Raw genomic sequence first — 23,334 nt, forward strand, 5'->3', positions numbered from 1 at the left:
CCTTCTTCCGTTCTTGTATAGAAACCAGCTGTATTCTTTCCTGCAGCTTGCAAAGATTGAAATCTCTCCTCAGCACTGCCTTGGGCCCCCCCTCCCCATCTTTCTCCTAATCAGAAGCTCCTGATATGACAGAACAAGAGACGGTACAGCGAATTATAGGAGTAGAGAACGCTAAGACTTCCTCAGCTGCCCACTCAGGTGAGAGAGAGGTGCACAGAGAACGTGTCATTATAGACCAATAGACCAGTTGATCGGGGATTTGTTACAATGCTTCTGCTTCAAATCATTTTACCAGAGTCATCCTGTGGCTGTTTGATCAAAAGCTATTGTAAAGCTCCATTAGCAGCTGGTATCCATCTGATAGGGTGAAAGGCAGGGAGGCCAACACTAGGTGGAGCCATAGCCCCTGAGAAGGCAGAGCTGGCAGTGGCCCCTTTGTGCTAATGGACCAGCCTCCCTTTCTAATAAGTATGCTTTTAGTATTGACGTCTCAGGGACAGAATTATTAGCTGAAGAACCTTGAGGGTTTGAGATGCAGAACCTCTCATTAACTCCCGTGGGGCAGGGAGAAAAAGCAGACCTTGAGTTTTTCCACCGTGCCACCTGCTCGGTTTCTGGTCACTGCTGAAAAAATCTGGATCAGCACCAGGAAGGGAGCTGGCAGTCCTCTATAGGAGCCATTGAACGTTTTCTGCCCTTATGCTCTACACAGGGCTGTCTTTGAAGCTGTCCCAGAAACTCCAGCGGGTGCAGAATGCTGCAGCAAGGCTCCTCACGGGGTCTCTGCCATGGGAGCATATTCACCCAGTGCTTTTCAAGCTGCACTGGCTCCCGGTGGAGTACAGGGTCAGATTTAAGGTGCTGCTTTTGACCTTTAAAGCCCTTCATGGCTTAGGACCCTCGTACCCATTGGACCGCCTCTCCTGGTATGCCCCACGGAGAGCCTCAAGGTCCATAAGTAGCAACACCCTAGTGGTCCCGGGCCCTGAGGAAGTTAGATTAGCCTCAACCAGAGCCAGGGCCTTTTCAACACTGGCTCCGGCCTGGCGGAACGCTCTGCCTCATGAGACCAGGGCCCTGCGGGATCTGATTTCTTTCCGCAGGGCCTGTAAGACAGAGTTGTTCCACCTGGCCTTTGGCTTGGAGGCAATTTGATTCCCTCCCCCTCTTTCTTTTTTCTTTTCCTTTCTCCTCCTGCGATGAGGCTACATTTTAATATTGTATTTTAATTTTGTTTTTAACTTGTATTCATTCAACTTGTTTTTATTATTGCTTGTTAGCCGCCCTGAGCCTGGCCTTGGCTGGGGAGGGTGGGGTATAAATAAAAATTATTATTATTATTATTATTATTATTATTATTATTATTATTATTATGCCATTCTCTATTCTTCTTAGGAACATAGGAAGTAAGAAGTCAGACCATGTAGCTCAATATTGTCTACACTGACTGACAGCAGCTTACCATAGTTTTAGGCAGGGAGAATTCTCTCCCAATCCTACCTGGAGATACTAGAGGGTTTGAGCCTTGGTATTTGAGCAGAAACTAGTCCACATCCCTCCCCCCAACTCCCCATCCACGGTCTTCTCCATCCTTACACTTTCTCCTTCTGCTTTCTCTTGGTTTCAGGGTGTCCTAAGGTGACACTGAAAATGAAGGAGGAAGAAAAAGAAGATGAGGAAGACCTCCCGGCAGCCGGTCCCCAGGGCTCTGAGGAAAGCAAGATCTTCCCAGGTGACTGGCTAGGTGTGGGGTGGATTTGGATGATACAGGTTACCTAGGGAACTTTGGCCCCCCGACCAAATTTGAAACACCAGGCCTCCCCATTTGACTACAAGGTTGTTTCCCCCTAAATTGTTCCCATCTGCCTGATGTTCTATGGGGCATGCAGAGATGTGGGTAGTTGGGCTGCTCTCAAATCCTATCCCTGCAGGAAGCAGAATTGAACTCCCTGTACACCTGTGGGTGCCTTATTGTTTAGTCATGTCCGACTCTTTGTGACCCCATGGACCAGGGCACGCCAGGCACTCCTGTCTTCCACTGCCTCCCGCAGTTTGGTCAAACTCATGCTGGTAGCTTCGAGAACACTGTCCAACCATCTCATCCTCTGTCGCCCCCTTCTCCTTGTGCCCTCCATCTTTCCCAGCATCAGTGTCTTCTCCAGGGAGTCTTCTCTTCTCATGAGGTGGCCAAAGTACTGGAGCCTCAGCTTCACGATCTGTCCTTCCAGTGAGCACTCAGGGCTGATTTCCTTCAGAATGGAGAGGTTTGATCTTCTTGCAGTCCATGGGACTCTCAAGAGTCTCCTCCAGCACCATAGTTGAAAAGCATCAATTCTTCGGTGATCAGCCTTCTTTGTGGTCCAGCTCTCACTTCCATACATCATTACTGGGAAAACCATAGCTTTAACTATACGGACCTTTGTTGGCAAGGTGATGTCTCTGCTTTTTAAGAGGGAGTTCAATTCTGCTTGGTCACAAAATGACAGGTGGCTATTCTAATGTGCTCTGTTTGTATATTAATGTGTTTTGGGTCCTTTTTTATTAGTTCACATTAGCAATGAAGCTATACGGAGAGCCTCACACTTTCTGATTCTGAGGGTCTTTCCCCACCCCCTGCCACAAGATTTTATTTTCTTCTTGTAGTCGTGGAGAAAGAAAGATTCTTCATCATGATCATTCATTCATTCATCTCTTAACTGTGAAAGTTTGTTGGGTCGTATATCTATTGACCTACGGAGTCTGCTGCAACGGCCCTGCAATAAATCTGATTTATTGCCACTCCAACAAACTTCCAATGGTGCCCACACGCTTCCACTCCGCACGCTGCCACTCTCTCCAGTTGCCGGATAATAGCAGAGTTCACACGCAGCATCAAATGGCTTGTCTGTGTTGACGTGGTGTCCTCAATAACACAGCTCGACACCAGTGCTTCTAATCCAAAACTCTTTATTTAGTAGCACTCAAAACAGAAAAGAAAACTTGCAGAATCTAGCTGCATGTTCGCAGCTCTCTGCCTCTTAACAAAAAACAAAACGACTTCCCAGACAGACTGCTCTCCAGAGAGAGCTCAGCCCCCACAGAGCACAGATCAAAGGAAACAAGCATGGATCATGTGGGCAGTGCACCCAGTTGATAAGAGTGTTGATAAGAACCACAACATTAACAGTTATCACGGGTGGCACTGTGGTCTAAACCACTGAGCCTCTTGTGTTTGCTGATCAGAAGGTTGGTGGTTCGAATCCCCATGACGGGGTGAGCTCCCGTTGCTTGGTCCCTGCTCCTGCCAACCTAGCAGTTTGAAAGCACGTCAAAGTGCAAGTAGATAAATAGGGAAGGGAAGGTAAACAGTGTTTCCATGCACTGCTCTGGTTTGCCAGAAGCGCCTTAGTCATGCTGGCCACATGACCCGGAAGCTGTACGCCGGCTCCCTCAGCCAATAAAGCGAGATGAGCGCCGCAACCCCAGAGTCGGCCACGACTGGACCTAATGGTCAGGGGTCCCTTTACCTTTACTTTATAATCTGCCTTTCGCCCAAAAGTCCCAGGGCAAGGAATGTTATACTGCCCAAAGCAAAACATTTTTAAACCATAGGATTGAAACAGTGTAGGAGAAAAACAAAATACAGAATCCGCTTACAATAAAACCACCAGCAGCGACAGAAATTCAGGGGCTTCATCTCACCCCCCCCCCAAATCCTGAGATGCAACTTCACCGGCTCATGAAACGACACCAATGTTGTGATGAGGTGTGCCTCAGAGGGGTTGGTGCTCCAATGGCAAGAGAGAGCCCTACGCATGGGACTCCATCCCACAAGTGTCATTAGGTGTGTGGGCCACCAGCAGACCTTCCTCTCATACAGACCTTAATATGTGGGCAGCTCAGAATGTGAGGAGGCAGAGAAACTGCCTGCCACTCATGATTGAACCATCCTCCTGTACCTCTTCTTCTGACGTTTTTCTCTTGATCAGAGTTCCCTGACGTGAGGATAAAGGAAGAGGAGGAACCTTGGGCCCTGAATCATCAGACTTCTGAGGAAAACAGCACTTCCCAAACTGCCCAGTCAGGTGAAAGATCTTATCGAGAAACTGGGACCCATTTAGCTAGGGTTGCCATATTGTGGTACCTCAGTTTCTGAACGTCTCCGTTGACAAACATTTCGGTTTTCGAATGCCGTAAACCCGGAAGTAAATGCTTCAGTTTTCGAACACACCTCGGAAGTCGAACATGCCACACAGCTTCCACTGAGTGCAAGATCCTGAGGCCTAGCTGTTGAGTTTTTTGTTTTTGAATGTTTCAGAACTTGAGCAGTCTTCCAGATTCAAAAACTGAGGTACCACTGTATTTCAGAAAGTGAAAATTCGGACCTTTTTTTGGCAAAGTTGTTGAGGTTGTTTTTTTATTACAGTGGTACCTCAGGTTAAGTACTTAATTCGTTCCGGAGGTCTGTTCTTAACCTGAAACTGTTCTTAACCTGAAGCACCACTTTAGCTAATGGGGCCTCCTGCTGCCGCCGCGCCGCCAGAGCACGATTTCTGTTCTTATCCTGAAGCAAAGTTCTTAACCTGAAGCACTATTTCTGGGTTAGCAGAGTCTGTAACCTGAAGCGTATGTAACCCGAGGTACCACTGTATTCTTTTCGGCCAAAGTTGTTGTGCAAAATCTCAAAAATGAAATTTGGCAAAATCTAGACTTTTGACATATGTCTGGATTTTCCCAGGCATTTCGGTCATTTCTGCTTCCAACTGCTGTATTCCAGCTATGTCCAGGAAATTCCAGATGTATGGCAACTCTAATTTTGCCATCATCTGTGGGCAGGCCTATTCCTGGTTTCCCAGCATTCCAGTGGGGTTGCCATATTCATCTCTGGCAGCAAAAAACAACAAAGCGTTTTGTGGCTCCTGGAATCTTGAAGGATTTAATGTGGCGTAAGCTCTTGTGGATCGAGGCCCACCCCACCCCGCAACAACTCCATATGCTCAGCCAGCAGGCTGTGGGGCTTCCCACAAGACCCTTCACAAACTGTGGAGGTACATGTGGAGGTTAAAATGAACACCCCTCTGGTGCATTTCACATTATTCCCTACGTGATTACGTCGGCGTCTTCTGCACTTTAGCAGGAATTTCAGTTTTCAAGCCCGAGTGGGAATCCTGGATTTTAATGAGGAGGAGAGAAGGCTTGGGTTCTGTAGCACAAAACAAAGAAGGGAAGAAAATGAGGCTCCAGGCCACACCACTGGTGAGGTAATGGAGAAGCCACCTCATTTGAAAGCTGTTATGTATTGAGGGAGGCGAGAGGAATTTTTCCACAGAAAACTAGCTGGCACTCACTGTTGCCTTCCCTGTATTGATCAGGATTCCCTGAAGTAATGGTAAAGATGGAAGACGAACCTGATAGTGGAGGCATGGAGGAAGACAAGGCTGTGGGGGCTTCCTGCTCAGGTGAGGGGTGGATTCCCCTAAGATGCACAGGTGACCAGAAACAGATCTCCAAGTGGGCTGGACCCACAACACCAGCGCCTCAGCAAGTGTGTTGTAGGGTGAGGTGGCAGGGAGGTTGGTCCGTTGTGGACCCATAGAAACACCGGATTTGCTCTGCCGCTCCGCTTGCCCTGCTGCCTTCCCCCCTCCCTCTCCCAGTGACTTACTCTGAATCTGCGGCACACTTCTCTTCTGTCGATCATCCCCAGGTTTCGCACATTCTCCCCAACCTTGAAACACCCAAGATTTGAACGTTGTGGGAAGAAAACCTTAATAAAGGTTGGCTTTGGCATTTGAAAGCCTTGATGTGTAGCTTTGATCCTTAGAGAGGAGGATAGCACAGGGGCAGAAACGAACACACACACACCCGCCAGTGGTTCTGTAGTCTTGGAATGTTCTAGAACCCAGGAGAATGCCCCATAGCATTCTTCGTGTCTGCAGCACCATTGTGTCTGTGATTCTAAAGTAAGCTTGTCTGCTGAGCTGGGCACCTCTTTTCCCTCACATTATTCAGTCAATCAATTAAATTTATATACTGCTCTACATCCGAAGATTTCGGAGCAGTTCAAAAGATTAAAAATACTGGGTAGAAGCACAAAACGAAAAGTTAAAACAAAACAACAAGCCCCTCCCCACTCCACAAACACATTTAAAGGCTGTAGAATATTAATCAGTCAAAGGATTGGATTATTATTATTATTATTATTATTATTATTATTATTATTATTGCCTAGTGCCTAAAGACATGTGATAAAGGCGTCAGACGAGCCTCCCTGGGGAGAGCGTTCCACAAATGGGGAGCCACTTTAGAAAAGGCCCGTTCTCATGTTGCCACCCTCTGGACCTCTTGTGGAGGGGGAACACGAAGAAGGGCCTCAGAGGATGAATCCAGAGTCTGGATTGGTTTATTTGGAGAGAGGTTGTCCTTGAGGTATTAAAGTTCTGAACTGTTTAATAGAGGCTGTCAGAACCGGCTGCCCTGTGAAGAAAGAGAGAGTCTGAATGCAAGGCTATGTCTTAGAGGGAAACAGAGGCAGCCCGCAACAGCAGAACCACCTGGTGGTATGTGTCTAATTGTTGCCCAAGATTGCCTTTTTTCCTCCTCCCTCCCAATCCCATTTCCTTTTGTGCCATGTCTTATGGAACACAAACCCAAGGTCCTATTTTCGGCAGGATTAAATCCTTAAAAGAAAGAATATGATTAAGATGAGGTTGTCCGGAAGATGTGTCTTTCCGGAGGTCCTCTTAGATCTCTTTCCTCCCTCAGGGCTTCCTGCGGTGACTGTGAAGGTGGAAGAAGAAGAGGAGGAGCCCTGGGAGTCAGAGTATCAAGGCTGTGAGGAAGGTGAGGCCTTTCCAAGAGAGGGAAGGGTCTGGCTGTGAGATGCCCCCCACATCTCCCCTTGCAATACTAAGAAGCAGAGTGGTGGGAGACTCTGGGTGGACAAAAGGAGGAGGCCCTTCTTCACAGAGCACAAATTATGACATTCACAGCCCTTAAGATGTGATGGCTGCCAACTGAGCTGGCTTTTAAAAGGGGATCAGGCAAATCCGGCTATTGATTAATAAGGCTATCAATTGCACCTAATTGCACTACCTGAGTCAGTGCCAGTACCTCTGACCCTATCAAGTTATGACTGGGATAATCCAGAGGGTGCCCTCCAGATGCAGTTAGACTACAACTCCCATCATTCCTGACTGTTGGCCATGCTGGCTGTGGCTGATGGGAGCTGGAGTCCAGCAACTTATACAGCCCCCCACCACCACCACTCTGGCAGTCCTTGAGCCAGAATTTCAACACCTGATCTTCTCCTTCTGCTCCTCCAGGATTTACTGGTGTGATAATAAAGGTGGAACCAGAAGAGGAGCCCTGGCTCTCCAGTCTCCAGACATCTCAGGGAAGTGCGGCTGTCTCAGGAGCCCAGCCAGGTGAGGGATTCAGTGATGATGTAACGAATTCCTGGAGCGCTTCCAAGCCATCAAAGTGGTGTACGAGACCCAAACACGAACACACAAAAAGACCAAAAAACTAAAAAAAAATAAAGCCATCCTCACAAATTCTAAAAACAACAAAATAGTTTTAATCGGCTATGGTATTCTTCCATAGCTAACTGAGTCATCCCTCAGGGAAACCCTTCTTAAAACAAAAATGTCTTCAGACGGCACCTAAACATCAAAATACTAGATGCCTAGAATATACCTTTCCCTGCTGGGAGACTGTGCCTGCATGGAAACGTCCTCTGCTCATCCCTGTTCAATCCCCTCTTGCTTCTGGGAGACAGAGGTGCTGGAGAAGGTGGGGAAGCACCTGCCTCCTGACCTGCCTCTTCCTCTTCTTCCAATCCATCCTGGGCTCCACACCCCAGCTCTGAAACTTCCCCTGTCTCTGCCTCTTGCCTCCTGACCGGAATAGTAAAGGTAAAGGGACCCCTGAAAATTAGGTCCAGTCGTGGCCGACTCTGGGGTTGCGGCACTCATCTCGCTTTATTGGCTGAGGGAGCTGGCGTACAGCTTCCGGGTCATATGGCCAGCATGACTAAGCGGCTTCTGGCGAACCAGAGCAGCGCACGGAAACGCCGTTTACCTTCCCACCGGAGCAGTACCTATTTATCTACTTGCGCTTTGACGTGCTTTTGAACTGCTAGGTTGGCAGGAGCAGGGACCGAGCAACGGGAGCTCACCTCGTCATGGGGATTCGAACCGCCGACCTTCTGATCGGCAAGTCCTAGGCTCTGTGGTTTAACCCACAGCGCAACCCGTGCCCCTTCCTGACTGGAATAGTTCCCCACAAATCACTGGCCCCAGCTCCCGAGTCGGACTCCAGCCCTGTTTCTGCTGACACACACTTGTCAGCATCTTGCCAGTCCCAGGAACTCATAATCCATACATTAAGCAGAACGATCATTTGCGCGGGAATTGATGTGCGGTGTCCTGATTTCCCTGTTGCTTCTGACAGGCAATGGCGGCGCCAAAGAAGAGGAGGATTTTCTGCCTGGGAGTGTGAAGCCCACGGAGCCCACGAGGGCATCGTTGACGGTGGCCAAAGGGAGCGTTTTCCGGAGAGCCAGTCAGTACAGAGCAGAAAGGCAGCAAGGAAGCCAGGCAGGGAAGAGAGTTTGCAAGAAGCCCTACAAATGCTCCAACTACGGGAAGGCCTTTGTCTGGAGAAAATACTTCCTCTCCCAGGAGCGAGGCCACGCAGGAGAGAAACCATACGCTTGCTCCCATTGCGGGAAAACCTTCAACGGGCGCTCGTACCTCCTCGCTCACGAGAGAACCCACACGGGGGAGAAGCCCCACAAGTGCTCGCTCTGCGGGAAGGGCTTCAACGTGAGGTCTTACCTTCTCGCTCACTGGAGAACCCACACGGGAGAGAAGCCCCACATCTGCTCATTCTGCGGGAAGAGCTTCAGCGGGAGGTCCAACCTGAACCGGCACCAGAGGAGCCACACGGGAGAGAAGCCGTACGCCTGCTCCGCCTGCGGCCGGGGCTTCAGCCACAAAGCGCACATGACCCGCCACGAGAGGATCCACACGGGCGAGAAGCCCTACAAATGCTCGCAGTGCCCGAAGAGCTTCGGCCAGAGCTCCACCCTCATCTCCCACGAGAGGACCCACACGGAGAAGCCCTACAAATGCTCGCACTGCGAGAGGAGCTTCGGCCAGAGCGCCAAGCTGGCCGCGCACGAGAGGAGCCACACGGGCGAGAAGCCGTACGAGTGCCCGGCTTGCGGGAAGGGCTTCAACCACCGCTCCGACTACGTCATCCACGAGAGGACCCACACAGGCGACAAGCCATACGCATGCGCCGTCTGCGGGAAAGGGTTCAGCGGGAGGTCCAACCTCACCAGGCACGAGAGGAGCCACACGGGTGAGAAGCCGTACCTCTGCTCGGTGTGCGGGAAAGGCTTCTGCCACAAGGCCCACCTCCTCCGCCACGAGAAGATCCACACGGGGGGAAAGCCCTACAAGTGCTCCAACTGCGGCGAGAGCTTCAAGCACCGGACGGACCTGATTGGCCACCAGAGGAGCCACTTGGGGGTCAAGCAGTACACCTGCACGGCCTGCGGGAAGAGCTTCAGCGGGAAGTCGAACCTTAACAGACACAAGAGAAGCCACACGGGAGAGAAGCCCTACACCTGCCTGGTCTGCGGCAGGAGCTTCAGCCACAAAGCACACCTGATTCGGCACGAGAGGATCCACACCGGGGAGAAGCCCTACAAGTGCTCCCACTGCATGAAAAGCTTCAACCAGAGTTCCACCCTTACTGCTCACGAGAGAACCCACACGGCAGGGAAGCCGCACAAAAGCTGAGCTCGGGACACGGCAGGCATCCGTTTCGGGAGTACAGATCCTAAAAAAGATTGTGAAGTGATTTGTGCGTGATGTGCTTTTGAAGTTTGTGTGTCACCTCAGTCAACTTTCAGGCAAAGAGGGTGTGTGTGTGTGTGTGTGTTTTTCATTTCATTCGTATACAGTGGTACCTCTGGTTGCGAACGGGATCCGTTCCAGAGGCCCGTTCGCAACATGAAAAGAGCACAACTCGCAGTGGCGCGTCTGCGCACGTGCAGGTTGTGATTCACCGCTTATGCGCATGACGTCGTTTTGCGTTTTTGCCCATGCACGAGCGGCGAAACCCGGAAGTAACCCTTTCCGGTACTTCCAGGTCGCCGCAGGACGTAACCTGAAATAACGTAACATGAAGCGGACGTAACATGAGGTATGACTGTGTATATATATAAATAAATAATTTTAGTCTCAGAATGTGAGGGGCACATGGCAATGGCACTCCAGGCTTTCTAAGAACTGAGGATTTTCCTTCATTCTTCCCTCATTATCGATTTGGGAGAGAAAAGAATACAGTGGTACCTCTGGTTACGTACTTAATTTGTTCCGGAGGTCCGTTCTTAACCTCAAACCGTTCTTAACCTGAGGTACCACTTTACTCCCGCTGACCGATTTCTGTTCTCATTCTGAGGTAAAGTTCTTAACCCAAGGTACTATTTCTGGGTTAGCGGAGTCTGTAACCTGAAGCATATGTAACCTGAAGCGTATGTAACCCGAGGTACCACTGTACATAATCCTCTCCCCCTCAGCAAAAACAGAATTACCTGTCATGAAAGAAGATTGTAGCGCAGTGATATAGCACATAGCTTGCTGACAGAAGTTTAATCCCTGGCGAGGGCAGTCACAGCGACCAAGGGACTGCCCAGAAAGGTCCCAGAAAGCCTTTTTAGATTATAGAAAAGGCAAGTAAGACAAGGTGGGAAGACATGATAAGAGGTCTGTAAGTTTATACAGCGTGAAGAAAGTGGATGGGGAGACGTTTTTCTTGCTCTTCTCATCATATTAAAACCTCAGGACACCCAATGAAGCTAGAGGGCAGGAGATCTCGGACCAGCAAAAGGCGAGGCTGCTTCACAAATTGCATACTTAAACTGTGGAACTCACTGCCCCATGATGCAGTGACGGCTTCCAACTTGGGCAGCTTACGGCGGGTTAGACAAATTCACAGAGGTCAACGCTATCAGTGGCTACTAGTTATGATGGATATATAGTACCTACAGTAGCAGGTCCCATTACCTCCTGGCAAATAGAAGGGGAAGAAATGGAGGCAGTGAGAGACTTTACTTTCTTGGGCTCCATGATCACTGCAGATGGTGACAGCAGCCACGAAATTAAAAGACGCCTGCTTCTTGGGAGAAGGGCAATGACAGGCCTAGACAGCATCTTGAGAAGTAGAGACGTCACCTTGCCAACAAAGGTCCGTATAGTTAAAGCCATGGTTTTCCCAGTAGTGATGTATGGAAGTGAGAGCTGGACCATAAAGAAGGCTGATCGCCGAAGAATTGATGCTTTTGAATTATGGTGCTGGAGAAGACTCTTGAGAGTCCCATGGACTGCAAGAAGATCAAACGCATCCATTCTTAATGAAATCAGCCCTGAGTGCTCACTGGAAGGACAGATCGTGAAGCTGAGGCTCCAGTACTTTGGCCACCTCATGAGAAGAGAAGACTCCCTGGAGAAGACACTGATGCTGGGAAAGATGGAGGGCACAAGGAGAAGGGGGCGACAGAGGATGAGATGGTTGGATAGTGTTCTCGAAGCCACAAACATGAGTCTGACCAAACTGCGGGAGGTAGTGGAGGACAGAGGTGCCTGGCGTGCTCTGGTCCATGGGGTCACGAAGAGTCGGACACGACTAAACAACTAAACAACAACAACAACAACAACAGTAGCAGAGGCAGCCTGCCCCTGGGTACCAACTGCTGTGGAACATGGGTGGGAGAGTGTTATTGTGCTCAGAAGCATTTAGCAAACCTCTGGGGGAAACGGAGAATGCCGGACTAGAGAGGCCTTTGGTTTAAGAGGGTGAGAGACACTCACAGAGGTGTGCAAAGAGCCAAACAGAACCTCCTCGTGCAGGGGCATTGTATCTGAATACCAGATGCTGGGGTCAAGTATCCCTCCGTCTGACAAAAATGGGTCCTGGACCATGAAAATGAATGTCACAATAAATCTGTTGGCCGGACATTGTGGATTTTTATTTTATTTTAACTGAATCCAGACTAACGCAGCTGCCCCCCCCCCGGGAGCATGATGAAAAGAAAACACACAGAGTGCAGTCTTGTACACATCTACTTAGACATATGCCCTATTGAGTTCAATGAGATTTAGTATGCAGTCCCGGAAACTACAACTAAGCCAGAATGCGGCAGCTAGTCTGGTGACTGGGAGCGGTCGCCGAGACCATATAACACCGGTCCTGAAAGATCTATGTTGGCTCCCAGTAGGTTCCAGGCACAGTTCAAAGTATTGGTGCTGATCTTTAAAGCCCTAAATGGCCTTGGCCCAGTATACTTGAGAATTGAGGTCTTATATATATATAATAAATGTTCATAATGTACCAAGCAAACACGTACATAAATTTATAAACCACATGTCTGAAGCAGCCCAGGAGAACAGCCATGAAGCCATTTTTTACTCCCAAATTGACCAGGTGTTTTCTCTGCAAAGTCAAATGGAAAAGCCTCCCATTGTCTTTTTCTTCACAAATCCTGTCTTAAGGGTATGTCTGTGTATGAATAGGGTGTGAGCCTGTGACTTGGCTCAGGAACTAAGTACAGTATTTAGCATTGCAAAAGACTGGCCAGGCTCCCCAGGGTATCAATCCAGTGAGCATTAACAGGTAACTTGCCAGACAGGAGGTAAACAACCCACTCAGATTTCTGCTGTAGCCCGCCCTTTCTGTGATGTAGGTATGATGTTTCTGGAGGTGGTCTTGGACTCCAGGGCTGGCAATTTAAAATGTCTATATAAGGGTGGACACACCTTGGTTCCGGGTCCTCCTCCATCCTCCTGCGTGTGAGGGGAGCACCCTGTTGCAACAGTTCAATAAAGACCAGGCTTACAAGCTGCTTTGCTTCTCAATATTCTCTGGTTGGCCTCTGTTCTTCCCTCCGCCCGATGGAGAACCTGCAAAGGACTCTATAAGGGCTCTTGTGTCCCCCATAAGGGAATAAGGGCAGATTTTCGTTTATTACAGGATGTTGTTTAGTCAGTTCCTGATTTTCAGCGTAGCAAGAAGTTCCCTGCTCTCTGGAGCGCCTGTGTTTGTAACCCCACCGACTCCCTCTTCTTGCACCAGTCATGGGGCGGGTGTTCTTTCTTCTGCCACTCCAGACCCTTCAGATATCCCCTCTTCGGCTCCCACTAACCTACTTTGTCCAGCCCCTTCCGGGGGCCAGGATCTGCAGCCCACAATTGCACCCAAAAGGCATTTCTCCCTAAAGGGGGAGGGACAGGAAAAAGCCTCCTGCTTCGTTCCTTTCATTTCCCTCTTTTTATTATCGCAGCTACCCAATCACACGTTTCCTGCTTTCTCTCTCTAGGAATTTCAGCTCTGCTTGTTTAACCGTTTGAGCATCTTTTTCCCCCTAGGGAACTACTGAGCGTGTGAACAAGGTCGCCAAGTGGCTAAACAAAAAACAAAAAAACGCACCGGCTGACCTGCTGCTGTCTCTTTTAACAGAGGTTTTGATCTGGGTGTGTGTGGGTGTGTAATGCCTTCTATATGACCTGGAGCTGGAAAGAAACGCTCACTCAAGCGATGCAAAAAGGATAGGGAAAGCGCCCTGCGCAGTTATCCAAAAGGGTGGGAAATATAATGGGCGCTTTCCCACGGTGATGGAGGAGGAGGAGGAAGGAGGAGTTGGCCTCGCCTTCTTCAACTCGGTCTCTCTAGGAGCCTGCGATCTCTCTGGCCAGCTTTCAACCCCACCCACCTACCCTCCGAGAGAGAGAGAGAGAGAGAGAGAGAGAGAGAGAGAGAGAGATCCCTTTCCTGTCGGGAGCGACCTGGAGGCGCCCGCGCGCTGGACCTGCGATGCGCGGGGGGCGCACAAGGTTGGGGAATCTCGCCAGGTAAAGGTGAGTGGAGGAGCCCGGGAGGGAGGTGGGACCCCCCAGCTGCAGCAGCAAGAGGGAGAGGGAGCCGCCAAGCAGGAAATCCGTGGCCGTGGACGGATGGAGCTGTGTCGGCCAACGACCCGGGCTGGGGACGGTCTCCAAAGAATTCTCCCCAGTCCTCCTTTCCCATCCGCGGATCGTGTAGCAGAGCAAGGCGCACGGATGGGCAGAGAGAGGGGAAGGCGAGGGGATCGGTTTGGGGCGAAGAATCGTGGGATTGTAGAGTCGGAAGGGACTCCAAGGGTCATCTAGTCCAACCCCCTGCAATGCAGGAATCTTTTGCCCAACGTGGCCACCCACGAGCCTGAGATTAAGAGTGTTCTGCTCCACTGACTGAGCTGCGCACGGAAGGGCCCATCCTGGTGCGTCTTTACTCTGAGGCAAGGCTGCCAGCCCGAGCCTGCTCACATGGGACTAAGCCCCGATGAATTTGGTAGGGGTAGACTTGTGCTGCAAGTCACCGCTTGGTGGTAGTCAGCCTGCATAGGGTTGCAGCCTGCTTAGGATTGCAGAAGCGCCTGGGGAGCCCGCCATTGAGTTCAATGAGACTCACACACACACAGTTAAGTAAGGGTGCGTTTGGTGGACTGCAGCCCATGTACTCATCTGCCTGGGAGTAAACCCATTGATCTCAGTGGGGTTTCCTTATGGGTATGTGTGTATGGATGGGGTTTGGGGTTATGCTGAGTGGTGGATTTCACCCCACCCCCGCCAGGGAAAACCAGCCAGTTTTTAAATCCCTGCTCTTAGCCATGAAGCTCACGGGGCCCCATGGGGCCAGTTGCAGTCACTCAGCCTGACCTACCTTGCTGGGTTGTTTTGAGGGTAGGACCTGAACTCTTTGGAGGGAAAAGGTACTAAATAGGGAATATGATTGCGAAATGGCCTCCCCCAGAGCGCCTTGGCTGGCTTCTTCTCTGAAGCCTTTTCTGCGCCAGGCAAAGACATTATTGCTCTAACCAGCTGGGCTAGCCAGCCAACTTCAATAAAAAGAACTGGTTAGGCAAGTTTTCCCCTTATAGATTCTACCCCCACAGATACAGAGCTGGAAGGGACCTGGGGATAAAACCCAGACTGTTCCTCCCTGCCACAGACGCAAAACAATATACAGTGTGAAATGAAATCACATATTAAGATACAGGTCAGGTATACTTATTCTTATATAATTTATTAACAATAAAAATGTTTAGAAGCATATTTATGCTTCTCTGAAGGAGACACCCCCTCCCATCTCCACCCCCTGCCCCCAATTTGACAGTGCCCTGAGGCCAGACTAGCTAATTTTCCAGCCAGGCAAGTCTTCCCCACACGATTGCAGAACAAGCAGGGGCAAGTAAGGATGCCAGCCTACCAGGAGTGGGGGGAGGAACCCAAAACTTGGCTGGACTGGTTATTTCACTTTCAGGCTACTTGAAAGGAAAGGGGCAAGGCTGGCTCCCCCCACCCCACCCCCATACTCCATAGTTTTACCTGTACACGTCAGGCAGGCAGGCAGATTTTGCACCAGGTTGTGTCCCAAGTATTGCCAAACCCAGCTGTTTTCTGCGTATCTCCCCTCCACGCACAAACAGGTTCTGACATTATTTGTTTCAAGAATCGGAAAACCCAATTTACAAAGTAGCGTGTATGATTGAATTCGGGGGGCTTCGTTCCCATGTAAATAGGAGACTTTGTGCTCCCATTTTTGGCACAATTACTACTCAAGTAGTAAGTATTTTGCTGGGCTCAGTGGGGCTTACTCCCAGGCATGTGCGTAGCCAGGGAGGGGTAGCTACCCCCAAAATAAATAAAAATCACTGAAAATACATAGCTAGCTGATGTTCTGCCCTCCAACAAAAGACACCCCCCCTCAACAAAAATCCTGGCTACTCTCCTGTGGGGGGAGTAAGTGTGCATCTGGGTGGGTCGGGTCCCCACCCTGCGTGGCTACGGAAGCGGAAAACAGCTCCGAAAAGGGTCCTCCTGAAAGCGCATTAAAAACCGTGGCAAGTTACAGCAGCTCCTAAGAGTTATTTCTCTACTCTTTGCCCTTGCCAAAATGGAAATAATGTTTGCATTATTCAGAACTGAGTAATGACAGCCACAATGGCCTGGGACTTGTTTATCAAGGTGCCAATCAAAAGGCTATGAGCTGTGATAGCCACCTTCCCCAACAGTCAGTCAGCCTTCCATGGCCTCTGAGCATGTTCAGAATTCAGTGGAGTATTTCAGGGGGTTTTTCCCCTCACCTTTGAAAAAACATTTTTTTAAACTGCCTGAATATTTTTGAACCATTTGCAAACCTTGGGGTTTCCTCAAGCCTGCCGATATATATTTTTGGCTATGTAAAGATTGACACTTGTGCTTTGAACATTGGAAATAGAAGGAGCAATGGCTGAATGGAACCTCCATGGGGAAGTGGGAGGGACGGACGGCGACAGCAGCGAAGTCCTGTCATATAGCCGGCCTTTGCCAGGAAGAGAACTCTGGGCCAAATGGACTCTTGGTTCGATCCATTTTGTGGGTGGGTGGGTGCTTTTATTTGATTCTCATTTCAACTTCTTCCAGACAGGGTGCACGGCCAGGAATAAAAGTGGCTGACCAGAATGTCGCTTGTGCCAGTTCCAGGGGAGAAAATGGAGGAAGGAGGAAGAGACCCTCATCTCGGCCAGGTTGGGAGGTTTCTGTCTGGTGTCGGCATAGAGCTGGTTAAAGGGGAGCGAGATGAAGACTTGGTCCAGCACTGGGAGTGGCAGAAATCCCAGGAGGGAACTGCATCAGAAAGAGGCAAATCCCAGGTGCCTGGATTTGTAGGCCGGGACGATGTGGCGTTATCTTCAGCATCGCCGAAGGCCATCGCCGACGGCAACCGTGGGCCGAGAGGAAAGCTGGAGTCTCAGACTTTGCTGGGTCTCGTTGGAAAAGTCCCCAGAAGTCAGAGTTCTTCACTGAGCGTGGAAGGAGGGGTTCTGGAAAAGGAGAGGCAACGCCAGCGATTCAGGCAATTCTGCTACCGGGAGGACGAGGGACCCCGGGAGGTTTTGCGGAAGCTCCAGGGCCTGTGCCGCCAGTGGCTGAAGCCTGATTCTCGTACGAAGGAGCAGATCCTGGAGCTGGTGATTCTGGAGCAGTTCCTGGACATCCTGCCTTTAGAAATGCAGGGCTGGGTTAGGGGCGATGGCCCTGAGACCTGCGCCAAGGCGGTGGCCCTGGCAGAAGATTTCTTACTTTGGAAGGAGGAGGTCGAAATGCAGGAGCGTCGGGTGAGGAAAATTTTGTTAACTTTGGCCGTCTCAGGTGACTGACGAAATGCCGGCAGCTCTGCCTACTTTGGTGGGATAATGTAATGGTTATGGGGTTGCTCGTGCGTAAGTTGCCGCCACTCCTGGGTAGGTGGCCTGGTTAAACCTTTCCTGGCTGGACAGCCCCTCACTTCGTGGCTGCTCAGTCGCTGGCAGAATCCGACAGTGGGCGTTTCTTCAACCTTTTCCAACATAAAAGTTGTTTGACGCCCAGTCTCCTCCTAGCCTCCCTGCGCGGAAGCCTTCTGCGCAGGGTGGGCGTGGGTAGCGGAGGACCTGTGCTCTCTCCGCTGGTGTCCAGTGAAGAGTCTCTGAGCCTGCTCTCCGCTTCCCCCATTGGCCCCCCTCCATCCCTGGTGTCGCGCTGATTTTCTTCCCCAACTCTCTCCCTACTTGGCCCCTCTCCAGCATCGTCGTGGAGCCCCTCCTCCTCCTCTCGTTCCGATGGCAGTTCCCTGACAGATAATAATAATAATAATAATAACAATAATAATAATATACAGTGGTACCTCAGGTTAAGTACTTAATTCGTTCGAGATGTCCGTTCTTAACCTGAAACTGTTCTTAACCTGAAGCACCACTTTAGCTAATGGGGCTTCCCGCTGCCGCCGCGCCGCCGCAGCACGATTTCTGTTCTCATCCTGAAGCAAAGTTCTTAACCTGAAGCACTATTTCTGGGTTAGCGGAGTCTGTAACCTGAAGCGTATGTAACCCGAGGTACCACTGTAATAATAATAATAATTTATTATTTGTACCCCGCCCATCTGGCTGGGTTTCCCCAGCCACTCTGGGCAGCTTCCAACAAGGATTAAAAATACTTCAAAGTGTCACACGTTAAAAACTTCCCTGAACAGGGCTGCCTTCAAATGTCTTCTAAAGGTCAGGTAGTTGTTCATCTCTTTGACATCTGATGGGAGGGCGTTCCACAGGGCGGGTGCCACTGCTGAGAAGGCCCTCTGCCTGGTTCCCTGTAGCTTTGCTTCTCGCAATGAGGGAACCGCCAGAAGGCCCTCGGTGCTGAATGATGGGCGTGGAGACACTCCTTCAGGTATGGAGTGGCATTGCTGAAGGTTGGGTTTTCTATAAAACTTTGAACCAGAACATGATTTCAGGGAGGAGAGGGCTATCAATGGCTTCTAGCCAAGATGGCAATTGCTTGCTGATTTCTCACAGGCATCTGGTTGGCCACTGTGAGAACACGATTCTGGACCATCGGCCTGATCCAGCGGGCTCTTCCTGTGTTCTTATGGCCTCCCTGTGTCTCATTTATTATTATTATTAAAAAGGATTAATTGCTTGCTACCTTCAAAGACTCCAAGTAGCTTACCTCAAGATACGTAGGCATAAATTTATTTTACCACAGAAAAGAAAATTCATGCAAAACCCATGCAAGGTGTAATAGCCCACAATACAGCCCCGCCCCCTTCCCTCTTAACAGCAATAGAAAACTTTGGCGATGCACCAATGATCAAACCGCACTTCCACCCACAAACCAGCAGCTAAAAGAATGGGAATGTTTAAATAATTACCTAGGGGACAAGGGTTCATCAAGAAAGACCTGGTTATGTTTAGAATAATACCGCATTGGGAAATGTTCCCTGATACCAAGATGCGGGATTCTATGGAATGCAGATAGAGAGAATTGATAAGAACAATGATCTGTTGTGACCTTGATGGAAGTGTACAATAGATGAGCCTCCTTGTGTTTTGCCTCTTCTTTTTTTCTTCTTTTTTCTTCCCCCCCTTTTTTACTTTTTCTTTTTCTCTCCCCCCCCTTTCCTTTTCCTTTTTTTCTTTTTTCTTTCTCATAATGGCTTATGTTCTGTGCCATGTACGTTGATATTTTTTGTAGTTTTTTAGCTTTTCCGTTATTACTATTATTAAGGATTTTTCTTTTGTAATTTTGGTTGTTTATCTTTATCTGTATTTGTTTAAAGCAAAATAAAAGTATTTAAAAAAAGAAGAAAAGAAAGAAGCAGAACTCAAACACCAACACTCCCCTCCCTTGCCTGGAAGTCAGCCATGGCAACCTAATGATTTTTTGTTGCTTGGTTTGATGATGATGATGATGATGATGATGATGATAATAATAATAATAATAATAATAATAATAAATAATTTATTATTTATACCATACCCCGATCATCTGGCTGGGCTTCCCCAGCCACTCTGGGCGGCCTCCAGAAAAATATTAAAATACTGTAATACATCAAACATTAAAAGCTTCCCTAAACAGGGCTGCCTTCAGATGTCTTCTAAAAGTCTGGTGGCTGTTGTTCTCTTTGACATCTGATGGGAGGGCGTTCCACAGGGAGGGAACCGCCAGAAGGCCCTCGGAGCTGGACCTCAGTGTCTGGGTAGAACGATGGGGGTGGAGATGCTCCTTCAGATATACTGAAGCCACCCAGCCAAAAGGCAGCTGCTGCAGATCAGGGCAGAGGGCAGAAATCACAGCTAAGGAACCCCTCCAACCTCTGCTTATAAACATCCCATGAAGGAGAGCTCACCAGTTTAGCTGTCCCTGTTGCTGTTGCTGAGGATCCTAACCCCACCTTGTTGGCTACTGCTGAGACCACAATACTACTAGGTCTGACAGATTTTGGTCCTGATCCAGGAAGGCCTTTTTCTTTCCAAACAGTCTTAAGTCTTCCAGATCTTCTTACCGTGTCCTGCACTGTGTTTCAGATTTCGGAGCCATTTAAGAAGGCAACCGGTCCCCCCAAAGCCAAACTCGCCTCTTCGGAGATTACGAAGGCACGGCCCTACATGGAAGTGCAGCCAGTGGGTGATGGAGACCCCCACCTGCCACTAGGTAATGCTTCAGAGCCCCGATGCTGCTCAGCTGTCCACCCCCTGGCATCACAAGGACGTCCGGTGACCCATTTTTGCTTGCGTGGTCTGAATTCGAATCCTGCGGGCAAAAGGCATAGCGTTTTGCAAGTGCCAACAATCAGCGCCTGTGGATGGGAGGGGAATTGCAGGTGATGCCACTCAGCTGATTGGTGGTGTTTGCAACCCCCCCCCCTTATTGGCTCAGCCGTGTCTTTCCCCGCCCCACACCTGATGTCAGGCATGATGATGCGCGCAGGGCAATTGGGTGTAGCTTGGCCCAAACTGCCTGATGGGTCAAAGGAGGAGACCTCGTGGGCCTGATCAGGCCTGCAGGGCAGAGGTTCCTGACCACTGGCATAGGCTTTGCTTGTAACTGGAGCACCCGGTAAAGTACATTTATTTATTTATTCATTCATTCATTCATTCATTTATGGCTGCTTAATTATTGGCATTTCTAAGCAGTGTGCACAAAAAGCAATACACAAAAAATGGGGCGATCAAACAATAAAAATGTGTGAAAAAAGCAAAAACCACCTTCAAATGCCTGGTTAAACAAGAAAGTAGTAGTAGTACTAGTAAAGGTAAAGGGACCCCTGACCATTAGGTCCAGTCGTGGCCGATTCTGGGGTTGCAGCGCTCATCTCGCTTTATTGGCCGAGGGAGCCGGCATACAGTTTCCGGGTCATGTGGCCAGCATGACTAAGCCACTTCTGGCGAACCAGAGCAGCGCATGGAAACACCGTTTACCTTCCCGTTGGAGCGGTACCTATTTATCTACTTGCACTTTGACATGCTTTCGAACTGCTAGGTTGGCAGGAGCAGGGACCGAGCAATGGGAGCTAACCCCGCCGCGGGGATTCGAACCGCCGACCTTCTGATTGGCAAGCCCAAGAGGCTCAGTGGTTTAACTCACTGCGCCACCCAGTAGTAGTATTTATTAGTCATGCACCTGAAGTTCAGCAGGAAGCATAAGAAGATGCTAGAAGAAATCATTAAACAGGAAATGAATTAGCAGTGGAGTTTTTGGAGAGTGGTGAAGGGGGACGCCTTGAATGGGGATGACAGCTATGTCTGCCCTTGTACTTCCTCGGCACCCTTGTTGATTGGGCAATCTGCAGTGACAGGAAGCAGTAGTGGATTCTGGGAGCTGTGTTTTGTTAAGGGTGCTGAGAGTTGCTAGGCGATCCCTAGTCCCCTCACTCAGCTACAATTTACAGAGTGGCTTGACCATCCCTCTTCGCAAGGAACTCTGGGAATTGTAGCTCTGTGAGGGGAATATGTGAGGGAAAATGGTCTCCTAACCACCCTTAATGGACTACAACTCCCAGAATTCTTTAGGGAAAGGCATGGCTGTTTAAATTAGCATTGTAGTGCTTTAAACATAGGGTGCGAATGTGGCTTAAGTTTCCACAGCAGGGTGTCACTCATGTCACGATTGTGTTCTCTTTCTGTCAGGTGACAGGAAAGTGGCTGAAAATGAGAAGCCTCTTGAACCAGGAGCATCGATGCAGGCAGAAATTTCTGGTGGCTCATTGGACAAAGCCAAATGGGATTTTCCCCCATTTCCTCAAGTGGAAAATGTGCCGAAAAGTCAGCAAAGGGCAGACAGGAAGGAGGGAAGCTACCCAGGGCGGAGAGGAGGAGAAAAACTGATTTGGGAGAGAGATGGTAACAAACTCCTAAATCGCAACACCTTCCAGGAGAGAGAGCAGAAAGACAAGAATACTAGGATGAGCCCTGGATGTGGAAAAAGCTTCAGCCAAACCCTTGATTTCCAGAACACACAAACTGAGAAAAAGCTACGCCAGGATACAGATGGTGCAAAAAGTTGGACATCGACCTCTCAGCAGGAGAACGTCCAAGCAGAAGAAGAATTGTATATGGATTGTGGAACCAGCTTGAGTGGGAAAGCACATCTTAGTGATCCTCAGAGAATCCCTGCAGGAGAGAAACCCTATAAGTGCTCTGAATGCGGACACAAATTCAGCCAGGGCTCTGATCTTACTGGAAACGGCCTTTATATATGTTCCAGTTGTGGGGAAAGCTTTATTTCCAGCTCAGCCCCCAGAAAACAAGAAGGAGACCAGACCGGAGAGAATCCATCTAAATTCTCAGAAAGTGAAAAAGAATTCCCACAGCCCGCTGATCCTCAACAGGAGGAGAAGCCGTATGCGTGTACAGACTGTGGGAAAAACTTCAGCTTTAGGTCAAGCCTTGTTCGTCACCAGAGGCTTCACACTGGAGAAAAACCGTATAAGTGTTTAGACTGCGGGAAGAATTTCAGCCAGAGCTCGAACCTTCTTAATCATCAGAGAATCCACACGGGAGAGAAGCCATACAGCTGCACTGACTGCGGGAAATCATTCAGCAACAGCTCGAGCTTGACGTCGCACGAGAGAACGCACCGAGGAGATAAACCTTACAAGTGCTCCAGCTGCGGGAAGAACTTCAGTTGCCACTCGGTTCTTAGGATCCACGAAAGAATTCACACGGGCGAAAAGCCGTACGAGTGCCCGGAGTGCGGGAAAAGCTTCAGCCGCAGAGAATTCCTCATCGGCCACCAGAGGACTCACACGGGCGAGAAGCCGTACGAGTGTCTGGAATGTGGGAAGAGCTTCAGCCAGAGATCAAACCTTATTAATCATCAGAGAAGCCACACGGGAGAGAAACCGTTTGAGTGCACAGACTGTGGGAAAAGGTTTAGTCATAAAGCATCCCTCCTTAAACATGAGAGGAACCATCTACATGGTCTGACACTGGAAAGGGATTCATCCAGAGTCGAAGCCACCTTGTACATGGCAGAAAGCACATAAGGGATGGAATCATATACTTGGTGAGGCAGAAATTAATGCAGGAGAGATTGTGAGAACTTATTACTTCAGTTTTTAGGGCAGGTCCAACCTGAGAACCTGTGTAACTACTTGGACTAGTAGAGAACATCGCTGATGGACCACAGAGATTCCCCTCACACTTTCTTTTTTCTGTTGCCGTTCACATCTTCACAACTTAAGGCCCAGCCTTCCCAGTTCCACATCTACTCTTCCTAATCTCTGATATATTATATAGGCAAACTAAGGCCTGGGGGCCAGATCCGGCCCAATCACCTTCTAAATCCGGCCCATGGATGGTCAGGGAACCAGCGTGTTTTTACATGAGTAGAATGTGTCCTTTTATTTAAAATGCATCTCTGGGTTATTTTTGGGGTCTGCCTGGTGTTTTTACACGAGTAGAATGCGTTCTTTTATTTAAAATGCATCTCTGGGTTATGTGTGGGG

At 49.4% G+C, this 23,334-nt stretch overlaps 3 protein-coding genes and 1 long non-coding RNA gene across 5 annotated transcripts in view; 3 read left to right on the forward strand and 1 right to left on the reverse strand.

Annotated features, from left to right (window-relative positions):
- LOC128409029 (zinc finger protein OZF-like) overlaps positions 1-23,334 on the reverse strand; it is a 120,505-nt gene that overhangs the window by 9,997 nt on the left and 87,174 nt on the right. The window lies entirely within an intron of this gene.
- Positions 5,148-23,118, forward strand: LOC128408774 (zinc finger protein with KRAB and SCAN domains 7-like). Its single transcript, XM_053378795.1, has 7 exons — positions 5,148-5,468; positions 6,745-6,822; positions 7,305-7,406; positions 8,434-9,789; positions 16,548-17,188; positions 19,913-20,039; positions 21,476-23,118. Exons 1-7 carry the CDS (start codon positions 5,366-5,368, stop codon positions 22,870-22,872), a joined length of 3,804 nt encoding a protein of 1,267 aa, XP_053234770.1. The 5' UTR covers positions 5,148-5,365; the 3' UTR covers positions 22,873-23,118.
- Positions 10,429-12,009, forward strand: LOC128409182 (uncharacterized). The gene is made up of 2 exons (XR_008329190.1): positions 10,429-11,050; positions 11,720-12,009. It is a non-coding gene; the product is annotated as an uncharacterized LOC128409182 (long non-coding RNA).
- On the forward strand, positions 13,795-20,450 carry LOC128409113 (zinc finger protein 397-like). Of its 2 annotated transcripts, XM_053379340.1 has the most exons (3): positions 13,795-13,907; positions 16,498-17,188; positions 19,913-20,450. In XM_053379340.1, the coding sequence occupies exons 2-3, from the start codon at positions 16,532-16,534 to the stop codon at positions 20,210-20,212; spliced, it is 957 nt and encodes a 318-aa protein (XP_053235315.1). In that variant the 5' UTR covers positions 13,795-13,907; positions 16,498-16,531; the 3' UTR covers positions 20,213-20,450. The 2 variants fall into 2 exon arrangements, with proteins under 2 accessions (XP_053235315.1, XP_053235316.1); XM_053379341.1 differs by lacking the exons at positions 13,795-13,907; positions 19,913-20,450 and adding an exon at positions 18,666-18,741 and having other exon boundaries at positions 15,796-17,188.

The sequence above is a fragment of the Podarcis raffonei genome, chromosome 2, assembly GCF_027172205.1.
Source record: "Podarcis raffonei isolate rPodRaf1 chromosome 2, rPodRaf1.pri, whole genome shotgun sequence".
Classification (NCBI taxonomy): Eukaryota; Metazoa; Chordata; class Lepidosauria; order Squamata; family Lacertidae; genus Podarcis; species Podarcis raffonei.

Bases quoted from the DNA above. Each gene is read 5' to 3' on its own strand.
- LOC128408774 (XM_053378795.1), top strand. From the start codon at position 5,366: ATGGTAAAGATGGAAGACGAACCTGATAGTGGAGGCATGGAGGAAGAC. The intron at 7,407-8,433 runs GTGAGGGATTCA...TGCTTCTGACAG, and splicing joins TGTCTCAGGAGCCCAGCCAG to GCAATGGCGGCGCCAAAGAA. The intron at 20,040-21,475 runs GTAATGCTTCAG...TTTCCACAGCAG, and splicing joins AGACCCCCACCTGCCACTAG to GGTGTCACTCATGTCACGAT.
- LOC128409113 (XM_053379340.1), top strand. From the start codon at position 16,532: ATGTCGCTTGTGCCAGTTCCAGGGGAGAAAATGGAGGAAGGAGGAAGA. The intron at 17,189-19,912 runs GTGAGGAAAATT...ACTGTGTTTCAG, and splicing joins TCGAAATGCAGGAGCGTCGG to ATTTCGGAGCCATTTAAGAA.